General features: G+C 38.9%; 1 protein-coding gene across 1 annotated transcript; it reads left to right on the top strand.

Moving 5' to 3' along the window:
- Nucleotides 1–673: 673 nt before the first annotated feature.
- Nucleotides 674–21,373, top strand: LOC140312214 (protein-glutamine gamma-glutamyltransferase K-like). Its single transcript, XM_072389927.1, has 14 exons — nt 674–745; nt 9,973–10,262; nt 10,351–10,542; nt 14,680–14,931; nt 16,450–16,568; nt 16,677–16,784; nt 17,725–17,902; nt 18,011–18,149; nt 18,228–18,420; nt 18,554–18,707; nt 18,827–19,111; nt 19,821–19,981; nt 20,074–20,210; nt 20,307–21,373. Exons 2-14 carry the CDS (start codon nt 9,974–9,976, stop codon nt 20,467–20,469), a joined length of 2,370 nt encoding a protein of 789 aa, XP_072246028.1. The 5' UTR covers nt 674–745; nt 9,973; the 3' UTR covers nt 20,470–21,373.
- The last annotated feature ends 430 nt before the right edge of the window (nt 21,374–21,803 follow it).

Here is a 21,803-nt window from a genome sequence, read left to right as displayed (position 1 = left end):
GTTTGCTGTGATCTAGCCAGGAATGCTACAGTAAATGCACACGGCTTTAACAGTGAAGCAGAGAGGTGGAAGAGTGATGACACAGGCATGAAAACATTCAATCTGTTTCGGTGACGCAACTCCATGAGTGCCTGTGAATACACCGAGATACTGACTTCTCAGTCGGTAGAAGACCAGCAAAATTTTCCAGCTTAATGATAATACAAAGCACACCGCCAGACTTTCTGAAGAAGAAAAGGTGAAAGCTATGACCTGGCCAAATATTTTGCTCAACTTGAAAAGAGAAAGAGAAAACAAGTCAACCCCTCAAAGAGAGAGCAGCAGAAAAGCATGTCTCTGACGAATGGTAGATTATCTCTCCAGAAACGTGTGCAACACTGATGTCAAGGAGGATTGAGTCTCCAATAATGACTATACAAATGTTGAAAAATAAAAAAGCTGATACTTTTATGTGAGCTTGCACATTACACTTACACTTCTGCTGTGAAGTGTAATGAGAATGCTTTTTCTACTCTCTTGCTGTTATAGTGCCCTCAAAATTGAAATGTGTGACAGCTCCATCCCTGAATGAATTCTGTTGTTGTTTTAGTAATATCTGGAGGATAGATGATAGAAGTGGGTGTGTCCTCACTGTGGAAAGTATTTAAAGGAGCTGCAAACTTGTGGTGTGAAACACAAAAGCGTAGTTACCAGAAGATTACTTCCTCCAGTCTGCGTTGCCACATTCCTTCGTCGACTGAACTGAGTGAGTCTGAATTGGGTTCACATGTTTCTCTGTCTGCATATATTTGAATTATTAGACCTTTTATTAATATCATATGTTAACAGTCTTTGCTGCGGTCAGCACGTGCATTTACATTCACACTTTTCTTCTTAGCTGTGAATTACATGCCCATGTAGTTCTCTTAATTCAAAGAAAACGAAGCTAGTAATTAACACAGCTCTGAATTTCTGCTTGAACTGTTCTGTCAGGTCTATGGAGGTAAAAATATAATTTTACCATTTGATATGTGACTGTTTTCTAAATGGATCGACATCCTTTTTTTACATCTGTATGAGACTGCTACAGAGATAAGGCTGCACTATGGTGCTACATATATATAAGAATAGGTATATATCTAATATATACAAGCGCGCATGTGTGTGTGTGTGTGTGTGTGTGTGTATGTGCGAACTTCTGACGTTGACTTGAATTCAGTGAAGGATCCTTTGTGGCTGATATAAATGCCCCTCAGGCATATGGGTCATGAGAGCAGATGAGGGAAGCTTATCACCACCCCCCTGGAGGAAAAAACACTTTGAAGAAAAGCACTCTGTTGTGGTGTGATATTGCACATCTGCTGCTGATAACATGAGAATTAGTGTAGCCCTAGAAATCTGATCATGTATTCCATCCAAACTAGAGGAAGGGTTCAGTAGTAACAGCTCTTTATTGTGCACAATTCCTTTACAGGGTTGCAGTTGGGATTGGGCATATTAACAAAGCCATAAATAAAATATACATTTTCATTACGTTTAGCAGGTATGTGACTGCCATCTTCAATTGTAGTTTCAGGTTCATTCTTTCTTTAGTGTTGTTTGAATAGGTGAAATGTCGCTCAGTCAGGTTGGGAACAGCTGAAGGATTTTTCCATTGCAGAATAATCTACTGTTGCTCCTTTCATAAATTGTCGAAGCCCATGTGTAGAAAGATCTGGTTAACTTTTGGGGCATTTGACTGAAACTGAACAGACAGCATAACTCTGTACACTTTAGAATTCAATTTCTGACTCTCAACAACTCATCAGTAAACACTGGTGACCCAGAGTCTTTGGAGGTCATGCCAAATCATGCTATGATTTGGCACCGACCTGCTCCAGATAATCTCCACACTTTATTCCTCTGGTTCAGGTTCTTCAAAACACACTGTTACAGAACTGTTTTTAGTTACTTATTTAGTTTTTGTAGCAAAGTCTAATCTGGCTTTCCTAGTTTTGAGTTGTGTAAGGTTTGCACTTTGCGGTGAACCCTTTGTATTTCCTCTGTGAAGTGTTCTCTTCATGGTAGACCTGAGTGAGTTTTTTTTTTTTTTTTTGTATAGAAAGGATCCTTTGATCATCCAACATTGCTGTCCTCTGCAGACATCCAAGCCTTTTTAGACGTTAAAAAGAGCTTACCAGTGCATTCATTTTTCTCATAAAAAAAACAACAAATTGTTGGTTTGGCCTCTCCTGGCGTATCTATCTTCCTTGTTTGTTACTGTCTCTCTTTTTTTGCTGCTTTAGAAAGACCTTTTCAATGTGTATTCAAAGCTCCCGCAAATGCAGTTTGTGGGTTCCTACAGCTGCCAAATGCAGGAATCAGGTCCGACCTTTTACCTGCATAATTAATGAAGAAATAATAAGAGGCCACACCTGTCCGTGACACTGACAACTGTCCATTTATGACTGAACCCATAAAAAGGAGGGTTATACATATTAAAGAGCTTTAATTTCGAATCCTGCCTCATTTTACGCCTGCACTTACTATATACTTGTAACTTGAATAAGTCTTGTAAACTGCAAAAATACCTTAACATTGACTTTGTGTAATATTTTCAGATCTCAGTGCATTAATTGAAACTATTACCAGTTTCAGCTGGCTACACTGCATGTAGTATGCGTGAGATGTGCCTCAGTCCAGCAGGAGCTGGAGAAACTGCTCTGAGTAGACTGATGCGAATCTATTCCTTGTGCCACACAGTCTGACTCTCGCTGCTATCGAGCTTATTCCTCCTCCTCACACACTGTTAGTTTCAGGCAAACAGTTTAGCTTTTATTTAACAAATTATTGGCCATAGCAGCAAAGAGGTTTGATTTCTGGGTATAAGATACCCCACAAGTAGAGCGATGTACAAGTACAGATACCCCACAAGTACAGCCGTGTGGATTCAGCTTCATTCCATGCTGACTTTCTTCTCAAACATGAAATAATTGGCACTGAGGCAGGGGCTGTGTAACAACCCCCTCTGCATAGTTGGATGATCAGCATTGAACTTTTTTTTTGTTTGCCTTTGCCTTTGGTTTGGCTCTGTGAATATTAAAAATAATCGACTTACGGAGAGTGAAGTCTCAACATGTAATATATAGATCGTTGTCTTAAAGACATTTTACAGATTTGTAGTCTGGTTTGCTTTGATCAGATTTGATAATGATGTGGATGTCATTAAGCTGTTTAAAACACTGAGTTTTATGTCAGCTTAATGAACAACTCCTTTGTTGTTTAAGCAGAACAATTAAGGTACATTGCTGCTTTGAGTGAATGAGTTATTCTAGTCCTTCCAAAACAAAGTTGTCATGTTCGACATGACACCTGCCAGGTTGCTGAGGATGCTCTGGAGAAAGAGTCTTAGACTTTTAATGCAGAGCTCTAATTAGGTGAAGATTGTTTTCATTATTCTTTCTTTTAACAGATATCTACAAAACCAATGACACTCTCGAAAGCCTCAGTTTTACTTTTTGTTCAGTTGTAATCATTAGTATGGTAAACATGGTATGTATGAGTTGTTATATTAACATTATATCTCTGCCATAGATTTTATATAAACTTGGATTTTATTGGCTATCACTGTCTTCAGCAAAGAGCCTTTTAAATCAGAAGAGTGCAGCTTCCCTTTCAGGTCTCCGGGAGACCGGGGGCTAAATACATAAAACTGTGTGTACGCACATAGGCAAAAATGTGCATACATATAATTTTATTGTGATTTATAAAGGTATGTGTACGTATGGTTCTCTTTTCAATAAACGTCAGTCATTGCGAAACTTTGTACACATGCACAAACCTGATTCCGCTCAGTTTTAATTAGCTGCAGATACTCCGTGATGATACCAACTGTGAAATTGAGAGATCATTGGACTAGAGAAATCTATTTTATTCTGTGATTTCAGTTCAGGAATCACAAACAGAATAAAAACTGTTGAATTGATAAAAAGCAACAGAAGTGATCATCTCTGTAAAGACAGAGCAAAAGAGGAAAAACATAGAAATGGTTGGATTATAAACTCGAGTACTTGTACCTTTACATCCATAACACAGGACCACGATGCGTGCCTGCAGGAATTTATAGCACCAACAATTAAATGAGCGTATTTTAGAAAAACTGATGATAAGAAACAAAATCGCTATCAATCTGCTCTAATGAAAATGTTTTAAATGTGAATATGTCTTAAAATAAGTTAAAAAAAAATTTTTGTTCCTATTTCTCACACAGAAATAGACTGGTATGCGTGCTCTGAGGTATGTAAGGTGTGCACACATTCTCAGCACACATTCTTTCTTTATGGATACCAGTTTGTGTGTAAGAAGAGGTATGCATCATTTATGCGTCCCGCCTCAGGTGGTACGTAAGGATGGGTCATTTCCTTGTGTGACTCAATGTTGGGTAAAAGCTGATCATGCAACCATACTATGTTTTTCTTGTGCTAGGCGACAACAGCAGACGTAGGCACACTAACATGGCACTTCTGTTTTATCGACAATCTCGTGCAGCTCTCCTGAGGCTCATTCCATGGTAAACAGTGTTCTGCCACTTTGTCAAGGCAGCAGTCGGCACATCTTTTACTTGCAAAGTGCACAAATTCTCTTTTTCACAATGGTACCGCTTCCCAGAGACAGTTTTTAATAACCATCCAGTGCTTTGACAGGGAAGGATTATCTGTCAAAGTTCCTCTTGAAAAAGGGCGTTCCATACAAGTGACTTTCTTTTCATCTTCCACTGGTCATTAAATTTATCCAGAATCCTGTACATGTCCCTTGGCTATTCTCCACTTTATCATCTGACAGCTCTTAAACCACACTTTCCCAAATCCGAGTAATATCTTCCGTGTAACTTTTGTGTCTTTACATATTCTGAATTATAGCTCTCATTATTTTTAGAAGCATTTTAAAGTGTTGTGACAAAATATGCTATCTGCAAAACAAAAACCCAGCAAACAAACAAAAAAAGCAACTATTACTTATTTCTCATGTTATAAAAGGTGGAAGCAGCACTGCCTGTCATTTTGAATACAAAGTTCAACTGCTCAGCATAAGCTAACACGGCCATACTGCTGGATTACCAGAAAGATCTGAAGAGCTCATATTTTTCAGTACAAAAGGTCACAGACTCGTGCCCCACACAGCACACAGATCATTACATGCTCTCAAGCAGACTTGCGAGTTTGCGTTATTCAAACTCTCCAGATACGGAATGATGAAAATTTTGTCTTTGACATGTACTGCAAAATATATGCATACTGCATTTTGACATAAAATGCATTTTCTATCTCTAATCCCTTCGGCCACTGACAAAAAAATATTTTTACACACACATATATGTATATATATATATATATATATATATATATACATTGTACTGTATGAGGTTAAAAAGATGTCCAACGGCAACAACTTATATTTTTTCGCGTTAAATGATTACTCTTTAAGAAGTTTATTTAAGTTGTTGTCCCAAGCTTGGCGAGTTTAAGTTAATTTTACATTTTCAAAGCTTGCGAGAAGAGCTGATGAGTGAAGCCTGGATGAACAAAGTGAACAGATTTGCATTCCATGGCTGTAGAAGCAAATAGAATACATTTATTCATTTGCTTTGTTAGATGCAATCGAAAAGTGAAATACATACAGTTTCGCTGCTGTCTTTCTTGCTGTTCCCTTTCTTGTCAAATGTAAGGAGGAGTTATCTGATTCAGATACAATAGTTGTTTATTGGGTTGGTATGAAGTCTGGTTTTGTCTATTGTTTTGTTAAGCTGCCTTTTTGGCTTGTCTGTCAGCAGGATAGCACAATCCTGAGCTGGGAGGAGACGCCCTCTTACCTACTGCGGCATCTGCCAGCAATTTTTTTCGCTTGCTGTCGTAGATTCATTGGCATATGAATAAGCAGTGAAGTCATTGTCAGTCTTACTATTGCTTCATGTGAGCCTGCTTGGTGGACAGGCTATTGCAGAGATGTAGAATGTACAGAATGAACAGTGTGTGTGTGGGTGTGGTTGTGTGTGTCTTTGTGTGGGAAATGTTTTCCTATGGTTCAAGGGGATGTCATGAAATATGCACCAAAGGGAAGGAAGGAATAAACAAGCAGATTTGCACTATTTGTGTAGGTTTTTCCTTTGTTTTAGAATTCTAATTCTAGTTTTATTGTAAAGTTAGAAATCACACACTCAACTCACCAGAAAACCTTCTGAATGCTTTTACAGTACTCACTCATGAACCACACTATAATTCAGCATGAATATATCACTTGCAGATGTGTTTGTTGTGAAAACCGCCACCCTGCATACTGCTCCATGAATATCAGAACAACAATTTAACTATCCAAGATAGTTGTATGGTGTTTTTTTCTTTCTTTTCAGTGGACATTGAGTTGGTTTTGTAAATCAGACGGTCAGCTGCCTCTAAAATAGCAGTTTACATCTTCAAGATTTTGGTCTTATAACTCCAGGTTTGACTGTATCAGTACCACACACAGAAGCTCAGTGAACTGTACAGCAGAATGAAAACATGTTCAAGCCTGTGTGTCGAGATACAGTGAAGGAATTTACAGCAAGGGGTGTATCTTGCATGGCCAAACAAGTGTAAAGAGGTCTGTGAGCTATAAAAGCCGGAAACTGTCATTTAAAAGTTGCAAAACTGTAAAAAATAGTAAGCAGTTGGAATTACCAGTTATGGTTTGCTAAAACTCCTTTAACTAAATTAATCAAATAAAACTAATTTTCTCAAATCAATAAAAGGTTCAAATGAAGCAACAGTTTGGATAAACACATGTTTCTCTACAGGTGGTGGTACAAATGCAACGTTACCACCAACATAAACACCAACAGTTCAGCTGTATTATAAACCTCAATGTACAGCCATTAATATTAGCCAAGTCGGTAAATGCCGAGCTGTTGTTAAAGTTTTGACCTTATACGACTTGGATGTGGACTCTCACCTCAGATTCCAAGCACTGTGCAGGGTTTCATACAAGTTAATGACTTGTCATCACTCTCCAGGTAGCATGTGAGATTCTGCTGAGGTGTAATAATGTCAAAATGTGCAAAGATAATAAGGGTTATAATAGAAACTCAACCATTCCTCCACTGAGAATCACGTTCAAATGTTCTTATAGACTGTCTCAGAGTCTTGTCTCAGATATTATGCAAAAACTCCTAATTTGATCTGCCAAGATTTCATATGAAACAAAGATATAGAATTAATGTGTCTAAAAGGGGGCATGTAAGAGCTTGCAGTTGGCAACGAGGTCCACCTAACATCAGTTTTAGCTGTTTCCTAATGTAGTCAAATCGCAGGCTCATGCTGTATATCACTGCTATGAGACAGTTACAGACAACATGCAGAAAGTGAAACAGAAAATGTTACGATCTGGGCATCACTGACTGACACAATTTACTTATTTTCTCTCTCGTCTTCGACAAGAGTTCCCAATCTGAGCTTGTGCAGCTCTATCTCTACAGTGTTATGTCTTGCCTTGTGAAGCCCACAATAGTTCCACAGTGTTTGAGCAGAGGCGAAGGTGAACAGCCAGGGGAATGGTGGAGATGGAGGCAGGAGACAATTTACATATTCATAGATCTGCGCATACTAAATGAGGCTGAGGTGCAGGGTTATGTCTAAGCCATTTTAATGTATGAAGGAATCATTAGGAAAATTTTGAGTACCGGTAAGTAAGCAACAGTCTAAACAGAGAGAAAAGGATTTAAGTTTGGAGGGATTTATTCAATATCAATAGATGAGCTTTAGAAAAGGGAGCAGGACTAGTAAATATTTATATCATATATATTTGTTTATATATTGGAGAGAACTGTTTTTGAGAAAAGGGTCAGTTCTCCAGAGACTCTTATGGTCCGCTCAGGATAACATTACAGCATGAGATTGCTAATAAATGTAATTGTAAATAATTTTTCCATGTCCCAATTAGTGAAAATGGACAAAATGCAGTTCCAAATCTGTACCTTTTAGCGGTCCGATTCTAGTCCAATAATCATAGTTAAGCTTTAAAGGAGCAATTTAATTTGAAAAAATACCTACGATGAGATCTCAGGACAGACTGTAAAATACATAAGTTGGTCCACGTAAAAATGGGTAGCAATTTCACAGTTAAGGCTCAGTACACCAGTACTGTAACCACATTTTCTTTCTTCAGTTCTCTACTGGAATACAGCTCAACAGCTGACATTTCCCCTCCTGAAGTTGAAACAGTGATGTTGACAGCTGTCACTCTTTGCTAAGTCAAAAATGACACATGAGAGTTAAACTTTAAGTGAGAGATGGCTGGTCTAAATCCTTTCATGCACAGTCATTTCACTTTTCTACTTTAGCTGTTCCATGTTTACCCTCTATTCCACATCAGTCCCACCTGCTAATGATAAGGGTTAGGAGTTAAAAGTTTAGGGTTAGGGTTAGAATTAGTGTATACACTGCCTTACAAAAGTATTCATGTATACATTTCAACCTGCAATTTAAATGTTTTTAAATATAATTTTATGTGATAGATCTGCACAAAATAGTCTAAGTTTGTGAAATAAAATGAGAAAAAAATATATAAAAAAAGAATAAAAAACCCCCCAAAAACTGAAAATTGGAATGTGCATATGTATCCATCCCTTTTGCTATGAAACCCTAAAAAGACCTGGCACAATCAGGCCGCCCACCAAAACTTACAGACCAGGCAAGGAGGGCATTAATCAGAGAGGCAGCAGAGAGAGATCAAAGGTAATCCTGAAGGAGTTGCAGAGTTCCACAGCAGAGACTGGAGTATCTGTCCATAGGATCACAATAAGCCGTATGCTCCATAGAGGAGGGCTTTATGGAAGAGTGGCCAAAAAAAAAGCCATTACTTATTGTTTAAAGCACGAAGGCACGTTTTGAGTTTGCCAAAAGGCATGTGGGCAACAACCTATGGAGAAAGGTGCTCTGGTCAGATGAGACTAAAATTTAACTTTTCGGCCACCAAGGAAAACGCTATGTCTGGTGCAAACCCAACACATCCCATCACCCCAAGAACACCATCCCCGTAGTGAAACATGGTGGTGGCAGCATCATGCTGTGGGGATGTTTTTCAGCAGCAGGGACTGGGAAACTGGTCCGAGTCGAGGGAAAGATGGATGGTGCTAAATACAGGGATATTCTTGAGCAAAACCTGTGTCAGTCTGCCTGTGAGGTTCACCTTCCAGCAGGACAATGACCCGAAGCATACTGCTAAAGCAACACTCGAGTAGCTTAAGGACGAAGTCCAGACCTTAATCCAATTGAGAATCTGTTGTTAGACTTGATAATTCCTGTTCACAAGCGAAAACCATCCAACATGAAGGAGCTGGAGCAGTTTTGCCTTGAGGAATGGTGATTCTAAGTTGGGTTAAGTAGCAGTGAACTCTGTAGCACAAACTGAAATAGAACAAAAATACATCAAAATCAAGATCCAAACAAGAGGTGTAACATTTTTCCCCCTGTTTTTCTTTTAAAATATGCACCATCAATCCGGGTATTTTAAGCACAGAAAAAAGAGGAAACTATAAGAAATCCTCCTTGAGGGTTGCCGATGTGTTTGTTTGGTCATATTCATTCTGACATATTGCTGAAGAGTAAGTTGATATCACATGAGTGACTCTAATAGGTATTTCTCACTTTGAATTAAAATATTTTGCAAAGGAGCCATCTGTAATGAGGCTGTCATCCCACATAATGAGATTGTGTTCTGATTAGAGGGATTAAAAACGATGCTAAACTCAGCTGTACCACTGAAGGAAGGCCAATCTCCTCCCTCTATCAATTCATTGAACAGTGGATTAGAATAGTTTAGTATTTTAGTCTAATCATTTGGGACAGCTCTTAGACAACAGCTGTGTCTTTTTACCTCCAAAGGAAAATATGAACAGCAGCATTCACTTAGAACCGAGGTTTTAACCACTGGCAGACTAAATACAAAGCCATGGATTTCCTCATTGTGTTTGTTTCCTCCCAGGATGCCTGTAGAGATAAGGTCAATAAGAGACAGATCTGCAGTTGGTCGGTTTCCATCTGTGACTCTTGGGTTTGGCGAGGACGAAGTGGAAGAAAGAGAAGAAGCGACAGAAAATGATGTAAAAGAAGAAAACGCATGTCGGCGGTGGTTGCGTAAGGCATGCCCATGCTGTTTTACCCCACCAAACGACGATGACATCACAGACACTGTGGTCACAGGGGTTGATGATCCAGATAAGGATGAGGGGACAGATGGTGAAAAGCCTACGACTGGGGAAACTGATCTTGATGGTGACTACAGCTCATGTGCTTTTTTCTTTTGGAAAAAGAAAAACAGCCACATGTTTGACCTCAGTCTCTCCCGTCTCTGTTTTCACAGAACTCCTTTTGAAAGTGAAATCAATAGACCTGATGAAAAGCAAATCAGGTCAGAACCGCATAGAGCATCATACAGATCTCTACCGGAGTGACAACCTCATCATCCGCAGAGGGCAGAATTTCCAAATGTGGGTAACCTTGTCTCGACCTTTTGACCCCAACACAGACGAGCTTCATCTTGAGCTGAAAACAGGTCAGTGAGAGAACGCTGAGAGTTAAAGTTCATCTCTACAAATCACAAATCCAAGAGTTTTATACTGTCAATTTAATGGGGAAAAGAAATCGTCCTGGTCTCGTGAAACACCTATATAAGCTAATTAACAGAATTTCTGCCATTCCAATTAACCTCTCCAGTGGCCAAATGTGAGACTTGGCCGGGGCTGCTTCCCTGAAACCCTGTGCAGAGCAGCACATTACCATTGAGAGAAAAATACATTTTTTCCTTAATGCTTATGTCTTGTGTTGTTTTATTTTCCTGTTATTGACTTAAGTATTTACATCACATGTACAATTTCCACTCAGTTTATTATAATGACTCAATATGAATAAATTAACATAATATTTTATCAAATTAAGTTCACGCAAATTTACATAGAAAGCCTGTGAGTTTATTCGGTTTTTACATATCAGAACAATGTATTTCAACTCTTCTGAAGACATTTTGATCAGATCCATTAAAAGCTGCTGAAGCATTGTGATCCGTCTCTCAGCTACGAATTCTGTGTTTTGTTTGCACTGGAACGTATAACTGGGCTTTGTGACCTTACTCTCTGTAAAAATAGATTTGCATTTTATCTGAGGAAAAGAAGAGCATCGACAAGGAAAATTACATATGATTACATTTCTCAGCACTTACAGCACGAAGGAACATAAATCACATTTGAGATTTTATGATTATGTACAAGAAGATAACTACAATCTGTTGCTGTGACTATTGGCTTGTCAGCCATGAAAGGACCTGACAAAAAGTTTTCAGAACTGTTTCTGTTTGTGTTACTTTGAGACTCATAGCAGGATAAAGTACTGCATTACTGCATCATTTAAAGACCGACTAGGCTTAAGGCTAAAGTGGAGCTGCCCCTTTACTTTCTTTAAAAGCTATAAAATCTATAAAATCTTATCTTCATTTTATTAATGAATTTTCGTTGATTTTCTGTCATGCCATTGCAGTAGAAAATGTACTTGGTCCTGGAATTGTTACAGTGGTCAGTCTTTTGACATAATCATCATAATTTTCTTCAAGTGTGTGAAAAACATTGTATGTGTGAGATATACTACATCTACATAGTAAGAATGAGGCACAGCCGGGGGGGGATTTTTTTGGTTACGATCACTATGGTAACAGCTCTGTTGCTATGCTCCTGAGAGGCTGTTTTAAAGATACAGTTCTTAAGTTCTGTGCTAACTAACGACCCCTCAAAAGCCAATTCACCAGAAATGTTGCCAGCGCCTGTTGTCTGAATGTCAACCTACCTCTACTTTACCTGTTAGTGTCTTTGCATCCCCCCCACACTGTACTGACTGCTGCAAAACAGGGAGGACACCAACAAATTTAGATCCTTAAATTACAGCTGTACATAATAACAAATGACGCTCGAAGAGAGTAATTACAGTCTCTTTTACTGGAAGGCTGTGTGTCTATCCAAGGAGGAAAAATTCCACCCTATGTTCAGTATTTTAGTTGATGACATATTCTTTATTGATTCAATGAGCGCTATAAATTGACCAAAGTGATGTGTTTTGTTTTTTAATATATTCTGTAATGTTCACTTCGGAGGACAAAAAGAAAAGGAAAATAAAACCACATCCTACTGAGTCTACAATTTGAGGTAATAAGAAAAATAGCAACACTGATTATGAATAATCATCCAGTAAATTCAAGCCACCTACTATACCAGCAATAAGCAGAAGGACATATTACCAGAAAATTAAGATAATACCAGTTTATCTGCTTTTGAAAATCATGCATCAATTACAAAACTAAATTTAACACAGGAATCTGCAATTTTTCTGCCCCCTGTTTTTCGTTGCCCCGGCAGTGCCCTGGACTCAGATCAAACTCCGGAGATGGGAGCAGTCCTGAATGAAAGCTAATCACAGGCTGTGTTAAAGCAACACAATTTTCTATAGTTCCTTCTAAAATTCAGGTGAAAGGCAGTGACAGCTACTGGTATGTGCTGCTTGTAAAGCTGTCAAGCCCAGCTAACAACTCAGAAACGCTTAATGCATTTTATTTAATATCTGACAGGGTGAAAGTGTTGGGCAGACCCAACAACACACTTACTGTTAGATACTGTATAAAGCCATGAAGAAAATATGACAATATGCCCATTAGACTGAGATATGATGCTCTATGCAAAGTTGGCATTTGGGCTGTGTGTGAGGACAGCTCACTGAATGTAAAGGAACAGTTGTTAATTTGGTCTCTTACTGCAGTAGACAAGAGACCTGGGCGGCTGTAGCTCAGGAGGAAGAGCTTGCCCACCAATCGGAAGGTCGGTGGTTCAACTCTGGCTTCCCTGGTCTACATGTCGAAGTGTCCTTGGGCAAGACACTGAACCCCATGTTGTGTACTGTTGTGTAATTGTTGCTGCATATCTACAACCCTAATTCCAGAAAGGTTGGAATTAATCAATCCATAACAGAAAATATATCAAATGTTGAAAGTGAGACATCTTACTATTTCATAGAATATTTAAGCTCATCTTGAATTTGATGGCTACAACGCAGGTAAGAAAAACTGGAAAATGTCTGCCAATGCGTACCATCCCCTAAACAGCCTGAAAGTTGCTGGACCTGTAATACATCAAACAAGAGTCAGACTCCCTGTCTGACTCTTGTTTGATGTATGATTCTAGTTGCTTAAAAGTTCTGGGAACAATGTCCAGGGTCTGGGTCAAGGGTGCAGTCCTGGTATCTGCTCCAGAATCTAAACTCAATCATACAGGAAAAATTTCCTGTCTTGACTGCTTTGTATCTGTCAGCTAATCCAAGCTAATTTTCATCTCTGGTTCCACAAGATACAGAATGCCGTCAGACCAGTGGCATCCTTCTCTGTTGTCAAGAATCTTTTGAAGACTAATTTCTTCCAAGAACACGTCCTCTTACTTCTAACACCCTAACAGCCTAACCTGTACTTATTCTGTAGTGGTATACCTGCCCTACTTAAAGTGCAAGTCAGGGATTCTTTCCACACAGAAGTTTGAATTTTGTTCTTCCCTTGTAAGCCCCTTTGAAATAAAGTGTAAATATAATTGTAAATTTGTTGGATCTTATTTTGGGGATTTAAATAAACTATTAAATATTCATCCATTAGATCACAGGGAAACGTTGATCTTATTGAGGCACTGCACTCGCTCATACCGGTTGAACAGTTAGTTGAACAGGTTCGCTCCACTGCAGTCTTTGTTGTTTTTGTTTTTTTTTAATGAATTTGTCACCAAAAAAAGCCAAACTTTGATCCTAATGCCAGAGTAGCACAGCTGCTGTTTCACATCCAGCTGGTAGTTCATTCTGCTGCCTCTGTGTCTCCCTGATGTTTTTATGTTTCTCACTAGCTTTCTGTAATCTTGTGGGCCACTGTGTTTGTGTGCACAATGAATGTTTCATTTCTTTCATTAATTTCTTTGCAAGTGGGGTTCAATTCCTCGAGTCACAGCCATTCTGGGGCTTGTCTGTTCATGACTGAATCAGATAAGAATCAACATTTCCTGCTGGAACTGAAACATAGCAAATAGCTTCTGTTAAGGTATCTGAAAACAGCACCCAGGTCACAGCCTGACAGGAAAGAAGGAAAGCCATTGAGGGCTGTTGTTTTCCAGGATTCAGGGAAGAAGGGAGAGAGAACAATTGTTTGCCACCAGTTGTACTGTTTAAAGACTGTAAGCTGAATTACTATAATAGACAGTGTATTTAGCTAATTCTCATTAATGTATAACAGTATTTATTTTAATTTGTTTTCAGTGTTAATTTACTTTATTCATCATTGTTGGCCATAACAGCAGGGATGCTGACAGTGAACTTCAAACTGCTGCTTAGGCCCATATTTTTCACACAGCTGCATTGAGATTAAAAACCATCACACAAGGCGTGTGTATGTGGGTGGGTGTGCGTGCGCACCTTGTTCAGCCAGTGCATTCGGTAATCTTTCTGTTTGGTTTCTATTTACTCAAACAAAATGGGAATGCAGGTGTGGCTTTAATTAGAGTGAAAAAGCTACAGTTACTGAACTGAATAGATCCTCTCTGTTTGGGCTTGTCATGGACAGCAACTGATACCTTTTATTTCCTTCTCTGCTATGTGTGATGTGTGTCTCCTCTCACCTTCTTAGGGCCACTGCCAGCAGTGTCAAAGGGAACCCATGTGATCATCCCTCTGGTGGAGGAGCTGGAGGATGATTGCTGGGAAGCTGCGGTCACTGGACAGGAGGACAAAAGGATAAAGCTGTCAGTGAATTCACCACCAACAGCTGTCATTGGCAGATATCAACTCACAGTGGAAACAAATTGTGCAAGTGGGCGGGCCGTTTCTTCACACAACCCCAGCAATGACATCTACATGTTGTTCAACCCCTGGTGTGAAGGTAAAATATTGGGTCTACTTTATCTTCGAATCCCAGATCAGAAAAAGTTGTGATGGTGTGGAAAATGCAGGACAAAAAGCAGTGATTTGTACATTTAGTGTGACTTTCATTGCAGGAAGTATGAACCCAAAACATTTAATGTTTTTTCTCATCAACTTCAAATCACACGTTAACCTCCATTTAGCTTTTCAGCCCTGCAAGACATACCAAAAAAGTTGGGATGGGGGCAGTTTAAGGCTTTTAATGAGATTAAGAAAAAACTATTCTGTTATTTCAACATTTGAACACTTCAAATATATTGCAATTATGGTTTCGTACAAGCGCAGTATCAACAAAAGTTTGACTCTCTATATTTTCACGTATGATTTTCAAGCTGGGACCAATAAGTGTCATGTGCAAAAGTAAAGCAGCACCACTTATAATTACCCTTTTTACATATTTGTTGTGCCTTTTTTCTGCTTAACGTGCTACAGTTCCTCTTTGGTAATTCGCACCTGCCAAAACTTAGCTGGATCAGCTCCACAACAGTGTGCGCTTACATGCATCAATCTGTGATGCTGGTTTGCTGGATTGCTTCTGTGACTACCTCCCTTGACAACTGAGGATCATCAGCAATAGATCAACTTTGATCCCCCATTCCACTTCTGTACTTGTGTTTGTACATGACACTGATGCACAACAAAAGCGCCTAGGTGTTTTTAAAATTACAGGCCTGAAATGCTAAAATTCTATCATACATCAGCATATCAGCAAATTAAATTAAGTGGAAGAAAAAAAGAGAAATATACCAGGTTCACACTGTCTGCAAGAAAATAAAACTCAATTCTTTTTTTCTCTTGGAATTTTGCATTCTGTCCCATTTTTTTCCCTACTATCTCTTCATGATTTTGGATAGTAAATCACAGGGTAACATACAGTTACGGATGATCAAAGAAGAGAAACAGTTTAAAATATAGTGAATAAAAACTTTGAGAAGTGCTAAAATAGATAAATCTACCTCTCAAGGTCACTAATTAATATAGTAAAGACACATTGTTTAATATACATTATACACAACTGTACAGTAAATCTCTGCTAGATACAACACGCTAAACTTTAGATGTGCAGGTAGTTTGTTGAGGTCATTTTTCTCCCCATTCCCCATTAAAAGGCAAATAAGAAAATAGTCCAATGTGTATTCTTTCATCACAAATTATAACATAAGAATACACAATATATGAAACGCGCTTACCTTAAATTTAATTTACAAGCTTTTCGTCATCTCAAGGCCATAACGCTGCTCACCATTGTTTCTGGAAAAATGTGTAGGAAGGAGACATTTGTTTCTTCAATAGGCATCATGAAGAAATCAACTTAACAGACAGACTATAAGAAACTCTCAGGCTAAAAATATATGATATAGTGAAAAACATAAAATCGTAGTAAAATTTAAAAAGAAAAAGTTAAAGCTTATTTTGGCAAACCAGATGTCATGTTTGAAAAAAGTGACTGAATCTTGTTCCTGACTTGGTCTGTTAGATGACTCTGTGTTCATGGATTCTGAGGACGAGAGGCAGGAGTATATCATTAATGATGTCGGACGGATCTACTATGGCACAGAGAACCAAATTGGAGCGAGGACATGGAACTACGGACAGGTGAGTGTTTGGCACGGCTGCTCTCTGTGTCAGTGTTTGGTGAACGGAGCAGCAGAAACTGTTATGGCTTCTTAACCACCTTGTAACTTTTTTCTTCCTTTCATTCAGTTTAATGAAGAGATTCTCGCAGCTTGCCTCTTTATCCTGAAAAAGAGTGGATCTCCTAACTCTGGTTTGGGAGACCCAGTTAATGTGGTGCGGATCATATCAGCCATGGTGAGAATACAGCTGATCCACTGCCCTTCATGTTTACCTTCATATTGTTCCATAAATAAAAGTCACCCTGCTCACACATGGCACATCAAACCATCCTTAAACCTAGCATGACGAGAAAACTGCTGCATCCAGGGATCTAAACTGAGAAGCATCCTCTTTAAATTTATTACAGATTTGTACATTTAAATAGAAGGGTCCCATTGCAAGACAAGGGTCCTCAGCAACTGGCAGTTAATTTGTCATGATGTTACGTACAAAGAGTCATGGTCATCAGAAGATGAATCATACTTATTTCTACACCTTCCTCTTTGACCACCAGGTGGACAGAATTCACAGTGATCCAATAAAATAACATTCAGTATACATATAAAAAAGTTGGTGAGTAATGAACAATATACAAATCTAGATGCAATCATTTGAAATGTATTTAAGTCTATATTCAATTGAGGATAGCTTAAAGGTGAATATTCAAACAGAGCAATGTGACTGCTTTAAAGTAATAAAAAAAAGTCATTTTGAATTTAAAGCCAATAATCCCTTTCAAAAAAAAGTTTGGATGCCAAAGAATTAAAAGTATTCAACGCTGACTTTTGTTGTAGCTGTATGTTGATTACAAGCCAAAAGGTAATTCTCCTCTTTAACCTGGAGGTCAATGCATCCATCATGTCCCAAAAAACTTTTAAAAGAATACAGGACAATTCCATTTCACTTGAATCAGATGCCATTTCACATGACATTTCTGGATTTCGTTACACTATATACATAAGTTCTACATGTAAAGTATATAGCACATATGTTTTATCTTAGGTTCCATGATTAGTTTTAGGAGCTGGTTGATGATTCTACACAAAAGCAAAGACAAGAAGAGTTCCAATTTTTACAGGGGCTGTGTTTACTGCTTTGAACTCACAAGTAGAAACAATTTTCCTCATTTATCCAGATCAACTCACCTGATGACCTTGGTGTACTGGAAGGAAACTGGTCTGGAGATTATTCGATGGGGACCTCTCCGACAGTTTGGAGCGGAAGTGTGGAAATCCTGCAAGAATACTATAAAAACAATGGCACCCCTGTTAAGTATGGCCAGTGCTGGGTTTTTGCTGGCCTTGTCACCACAGGTGAACTGATTTTTTTTCTTGTCTATCACATGTGTTTATGTTATCAACACATGTATGTGACACATTGCATAGATATTGACCACTGGTATCTTATCACTCTTCCATCAGTTTTACGGTGTCTAGGCATTCCTTGTCGAACTGTGACCAACTTTAGCTCAGCTCACGATACAGATGTCTCCTTGACGACAGATGTGTACTTCGATGAGAACCTGGAGCCTATAGAGTACCTCAATGCGGACTCTATCTGGTATGGCTGGTTAACGAAGCTAAACTCATCACGACGCCCAGTAATCTTCAGTTTTATTAACCTTGTCCTTTCCTAAAGGAACTTCCATGTGTGGAACGACTGCTGGATGTCTCGTCCAGATTTGCCTCCCGGTAACGGAGGGTGGCAGGCTATTGATGCCACCCCGCAGGAGACCAGTCAGGGCACCTACCGCTGTGGCCCTGCTCCTCTCGCTGCTGTCCGCAAAGGTCAGGTCTACCTCAAACATGACTGCCCCTTTGTGTTTGCTGAGGTTAGTGGAATGAGTGTTTTCCCTTTTAAAAGGATTTTTTCACATTACAGGAATGTAAAATGGTTTAAAAGGATGATAGGAGAAATGAGAGAGGTGTTTTTCTTAACCCTTCTCTCCCGCTTCCCCTGTGTAGGTGAACAGTGATAAAATATACTGGCAGAAGAATGTAGATGGTACTTTCAGTCAAATTTATTGTGAGAAGAAGATCGTGGGCCACTCTATCAGCACCAAGGCTGTTGGGTCAGAGGAGCGCAGTGATATCACACACCTTTACAAACATCCTGAAGGTACAATCAAGGAGCAGATCAAATGAAAAAAAGTGTTCTTGTCAAAAACACTTCGACCTGCTGAGCTATTACTGCTGTATTATTTATTAAATCAGCTCAACATCTCTTTTCCTTTTCAGGCTCAGAAGAGGAGCGCATTGCTGTAGAAACAGCCTGTAGCTACGGCTCCAAAGCAGAGGCCTATTCATCTCCCACAGCGGAGGATGTCTCTGTGGAAGTGATCATGGATGGTGAGGGTCCAAAAATGGGAAGGGATGCGGAGCTGACGATCAAGATGAAAAACAGCAGCAACGAACAACGTAAAGTCTCCCTGCACAGCCAGTTGGCAGTTATGTACTACACCGGAGTCCACAAAGCCACAGTCAGAAAAGACGAGACAGATGTGGAAATGCTGCCCAATGAGGGTGAGTGGATGGTCCAGCACTGGCCATCAGCGAGCTTGGTCCTGTGACTCCCACCTGGGAAATATGATAAACAAAAACACGCTTTTTTCCAGTTCTCTTGTTTTATTGTCAAAAAAGAAAAAATAATGATAGTGATAGTGTGATTTCCGGTCACTGACCAGTAATCACACTATCACAAATGGGTGTGCATGCAATCAGAGTACAAAATGCACAGCAGGCTATAAAACAGAGGCCAAAGGGACCAGAATTAGACTGGCTGACATTGTCTTAACTTTTGTTATCACACAAATCACCCATTGATTTCAGTATAATTTCAAATAGATCTCACACAGAATCACAGAAATAAATGCCTATCATTGTCTTCCGAGCAACACAGAACTCTGACAGGATGACAGACTGACTTCTTTGAAATATTCCTTCACATTTTAGCACAAAATTGAATGGACCAATTCAGGGATCAATAAACACTTATTTGATTCAAATCTGGTATTTGCATCATAATATTACATTGTGGATTCACGTTAAAGCCAGCAACAAGTTAGAGAAGCACACAACAAACACTGGGACTATCTGTTGAACAGCCACTCTGGCTTTGTCCAAAAGTAACAAAATCATCCAAATCCACCTCCACCTTAGTTCTAAACCTCACTTACCCATATTCTTTCCTCTTCTTTTAACCACACTTCTCTGCTTACATCTGCAATTACAGAGAAGATCTTGGAGTGGGCCCTGGAGTACAAAGTGTATAAGAACCAGCTTATTGATCAGGCTGCTCTGATGCTGACTCTGTCAGGAAGGGTCAAGGAAACACAGCAGGTTCTGGCCACTCAGTTCAGTTTCAGACTCAGAACCCCAGATCTCATCATAAAGGTAAACAACAAAGGACATCAGGAAAATGTTGCTGTGCAGAACATCTTAATCTAGATCTGATATTTACTGCTCGCTGTTCTGCTGTCACATAGCCAATCGGGAAGGCCATGGTGGGAAACAAAATGGCAGTGGAGATTTCCTTCACTAACCCGCTACCACAGGTGCTGAAAGCAGTTATATTCCATATGGAAGGACTAGGCCTTCTAGCTGCTCGAAAGATCGATTACGGGTGAGACTGAAAATATACTTCATATTGGTACAGATCTTTTTTTAAAGCATCATTCTCTTTTCTGATTGCTAACATCATTTCCTGTTTTCCCTTTAGAGATATTGGCAGCCATGCCTCCGTCACTCTCACGGAGTACTTTGTTCCCACCCTTGCCGGACAGAGGAAATTACTGGCTTCACTGGACTGCAAGCAGCTCACACAGGTTCATGGTGTGAGCAGCATTACTGTGGAGGACAAAAGCAGTGCTGCTCCACAGTGATGTGCAAACAAAAGCACTTTGACACTGAATGTTTTGTAATTTCCTCAATATACCAAAGGCTGATTATTTTCCTTTTCTTTAATCATGAAGTCTTTTTTTCATTTATTTTTCCAGATAGCCAATATTTAAATTTACAAAGATATTACGATACAGTTCAGATTTATTTTGCAACGGAACTGAGCACAGAGAGACAACTAATGGAAGAAAACATCTAAGAGCAAAGTGGTGGATATCACCTCCCAATGGCATAACTTTTTATACTATGTACCAGTATTAGCTTGCAGCCATTTCATACTAATTTAATGCAGATGACAGGACCATATGCAGACCAGTGAAGTGCAAATATTATTTCTAGCAGTTCCAAAATAGTAGCTGAAGTAAGAAAGTGTGGCAGCTTTAATGAAGGAGAGATGCTTTTTTAAAGACTGGCTCAATATTTTCTGTAAATCATGTTTTCTATTTATATATGCAAGATATTTATTTTGTTTATTCTGCCATGCATGAACATGTCTTTTATGTGAATATCTATTTAATATGCAAATTATCATGTGTTATTAAAGCAACATTCGCTCAGAATGCAGCTTTGGAGTTGGTGACTTATTGATTGATGTTGGAGTTCAATTATCAGTCTAATCATGTCATTTTGTGTTGCTATGGAATCCCCTTTGGTTGCCTGTAGTTACAGGTAATGCCGCCTTGATGGCAACTTTCAGTGACATGCCCCAGATGCAGTTTAAAGATAAGAGTTCTGAGCAGCTCACAAAATTTCATTCACACAGTGAGTTTAAAATCGAACATGAGTGAGTAAACAAACTCAAAGAAAAGAAATGAATGAACAGCAACATTAACATGAACAGAAGTCACTTTATTACAATGAGGGAAAACAGAAAATATTTTTTATATCAATCAAAATATCAAATTTGCCAACAGTAGGTATAAGATTTGTCATATAACTCAGAAATGTATGATTATATTGGTTCGCTTTACATATCCCTTACATAACAAGGCTTGCTTGAAACAAGGCCTTACTGCATACAAATGCTGTTTCTACTGATCTAATGGTGACCTCAAAGGTTTTTCATCTCTTCAATCTTTTTATAGTTCTGCAGTTATGTCCTCAGTTTTATGCCAATCAATTTGATCCTGCTTTTAAACAAGGCAAATCAACAGTATTTTTTGTAGCCTGAGTTATATTTCATTTCAGTGATCCAAATAACTTTTGTTTAACTGGAAAATTTGTGACTCTCAACATATTTCCATAATCATAGTGACTGCTCATAAGGCAAAACAAAATTGTTTCCGATTTCAAACCATCAGTGACATGATTAAATCAA

The sequence above is a fragment of the Leuresthes tenuis genome, unplaced genomic scaffold, assembly GCF_036924035.1.
Source record: "Leuresthes tenuis unplaced genomic scaffold, fLeuTen1.0.hap1 SCAF_7, whole genome shotgun sequence".
Taxonomy (NCBI): Eukaryota; Metazoa; Chordata; class Actinopteri; order Atheriniformes; family Atherinopsidae; genus Leuresthes; species Leuresthes tenuis.
Note: the sequence above shows the minus strand (reverse complement) of the source record. Positions and strands in the feature narration are given on the sequence as shown.

Coding starts and splice junctions, on each gene's coding strand:
- LOC140312214 (XM_072389927.1), top strand. CDS start 9,974: ATGCCTGTAGAGATAAGGTCAATAAGAGACAGATCTGCAGTTGGTCGG. Junction 18,150..18,227: donor CTCAATGCGGACTCTATCTG/GTATGGCTGGTT, acceptor CCTTTCCTAAAG/GAACTTCCATGTGTGGAACG. Junction 19,982..20,073: donor CCCCAGATCTCATCATAAAG/GTAAACAACAAA, acceptor GCTGTCACATAG/CCAATCGGGAAGGCCATGGT.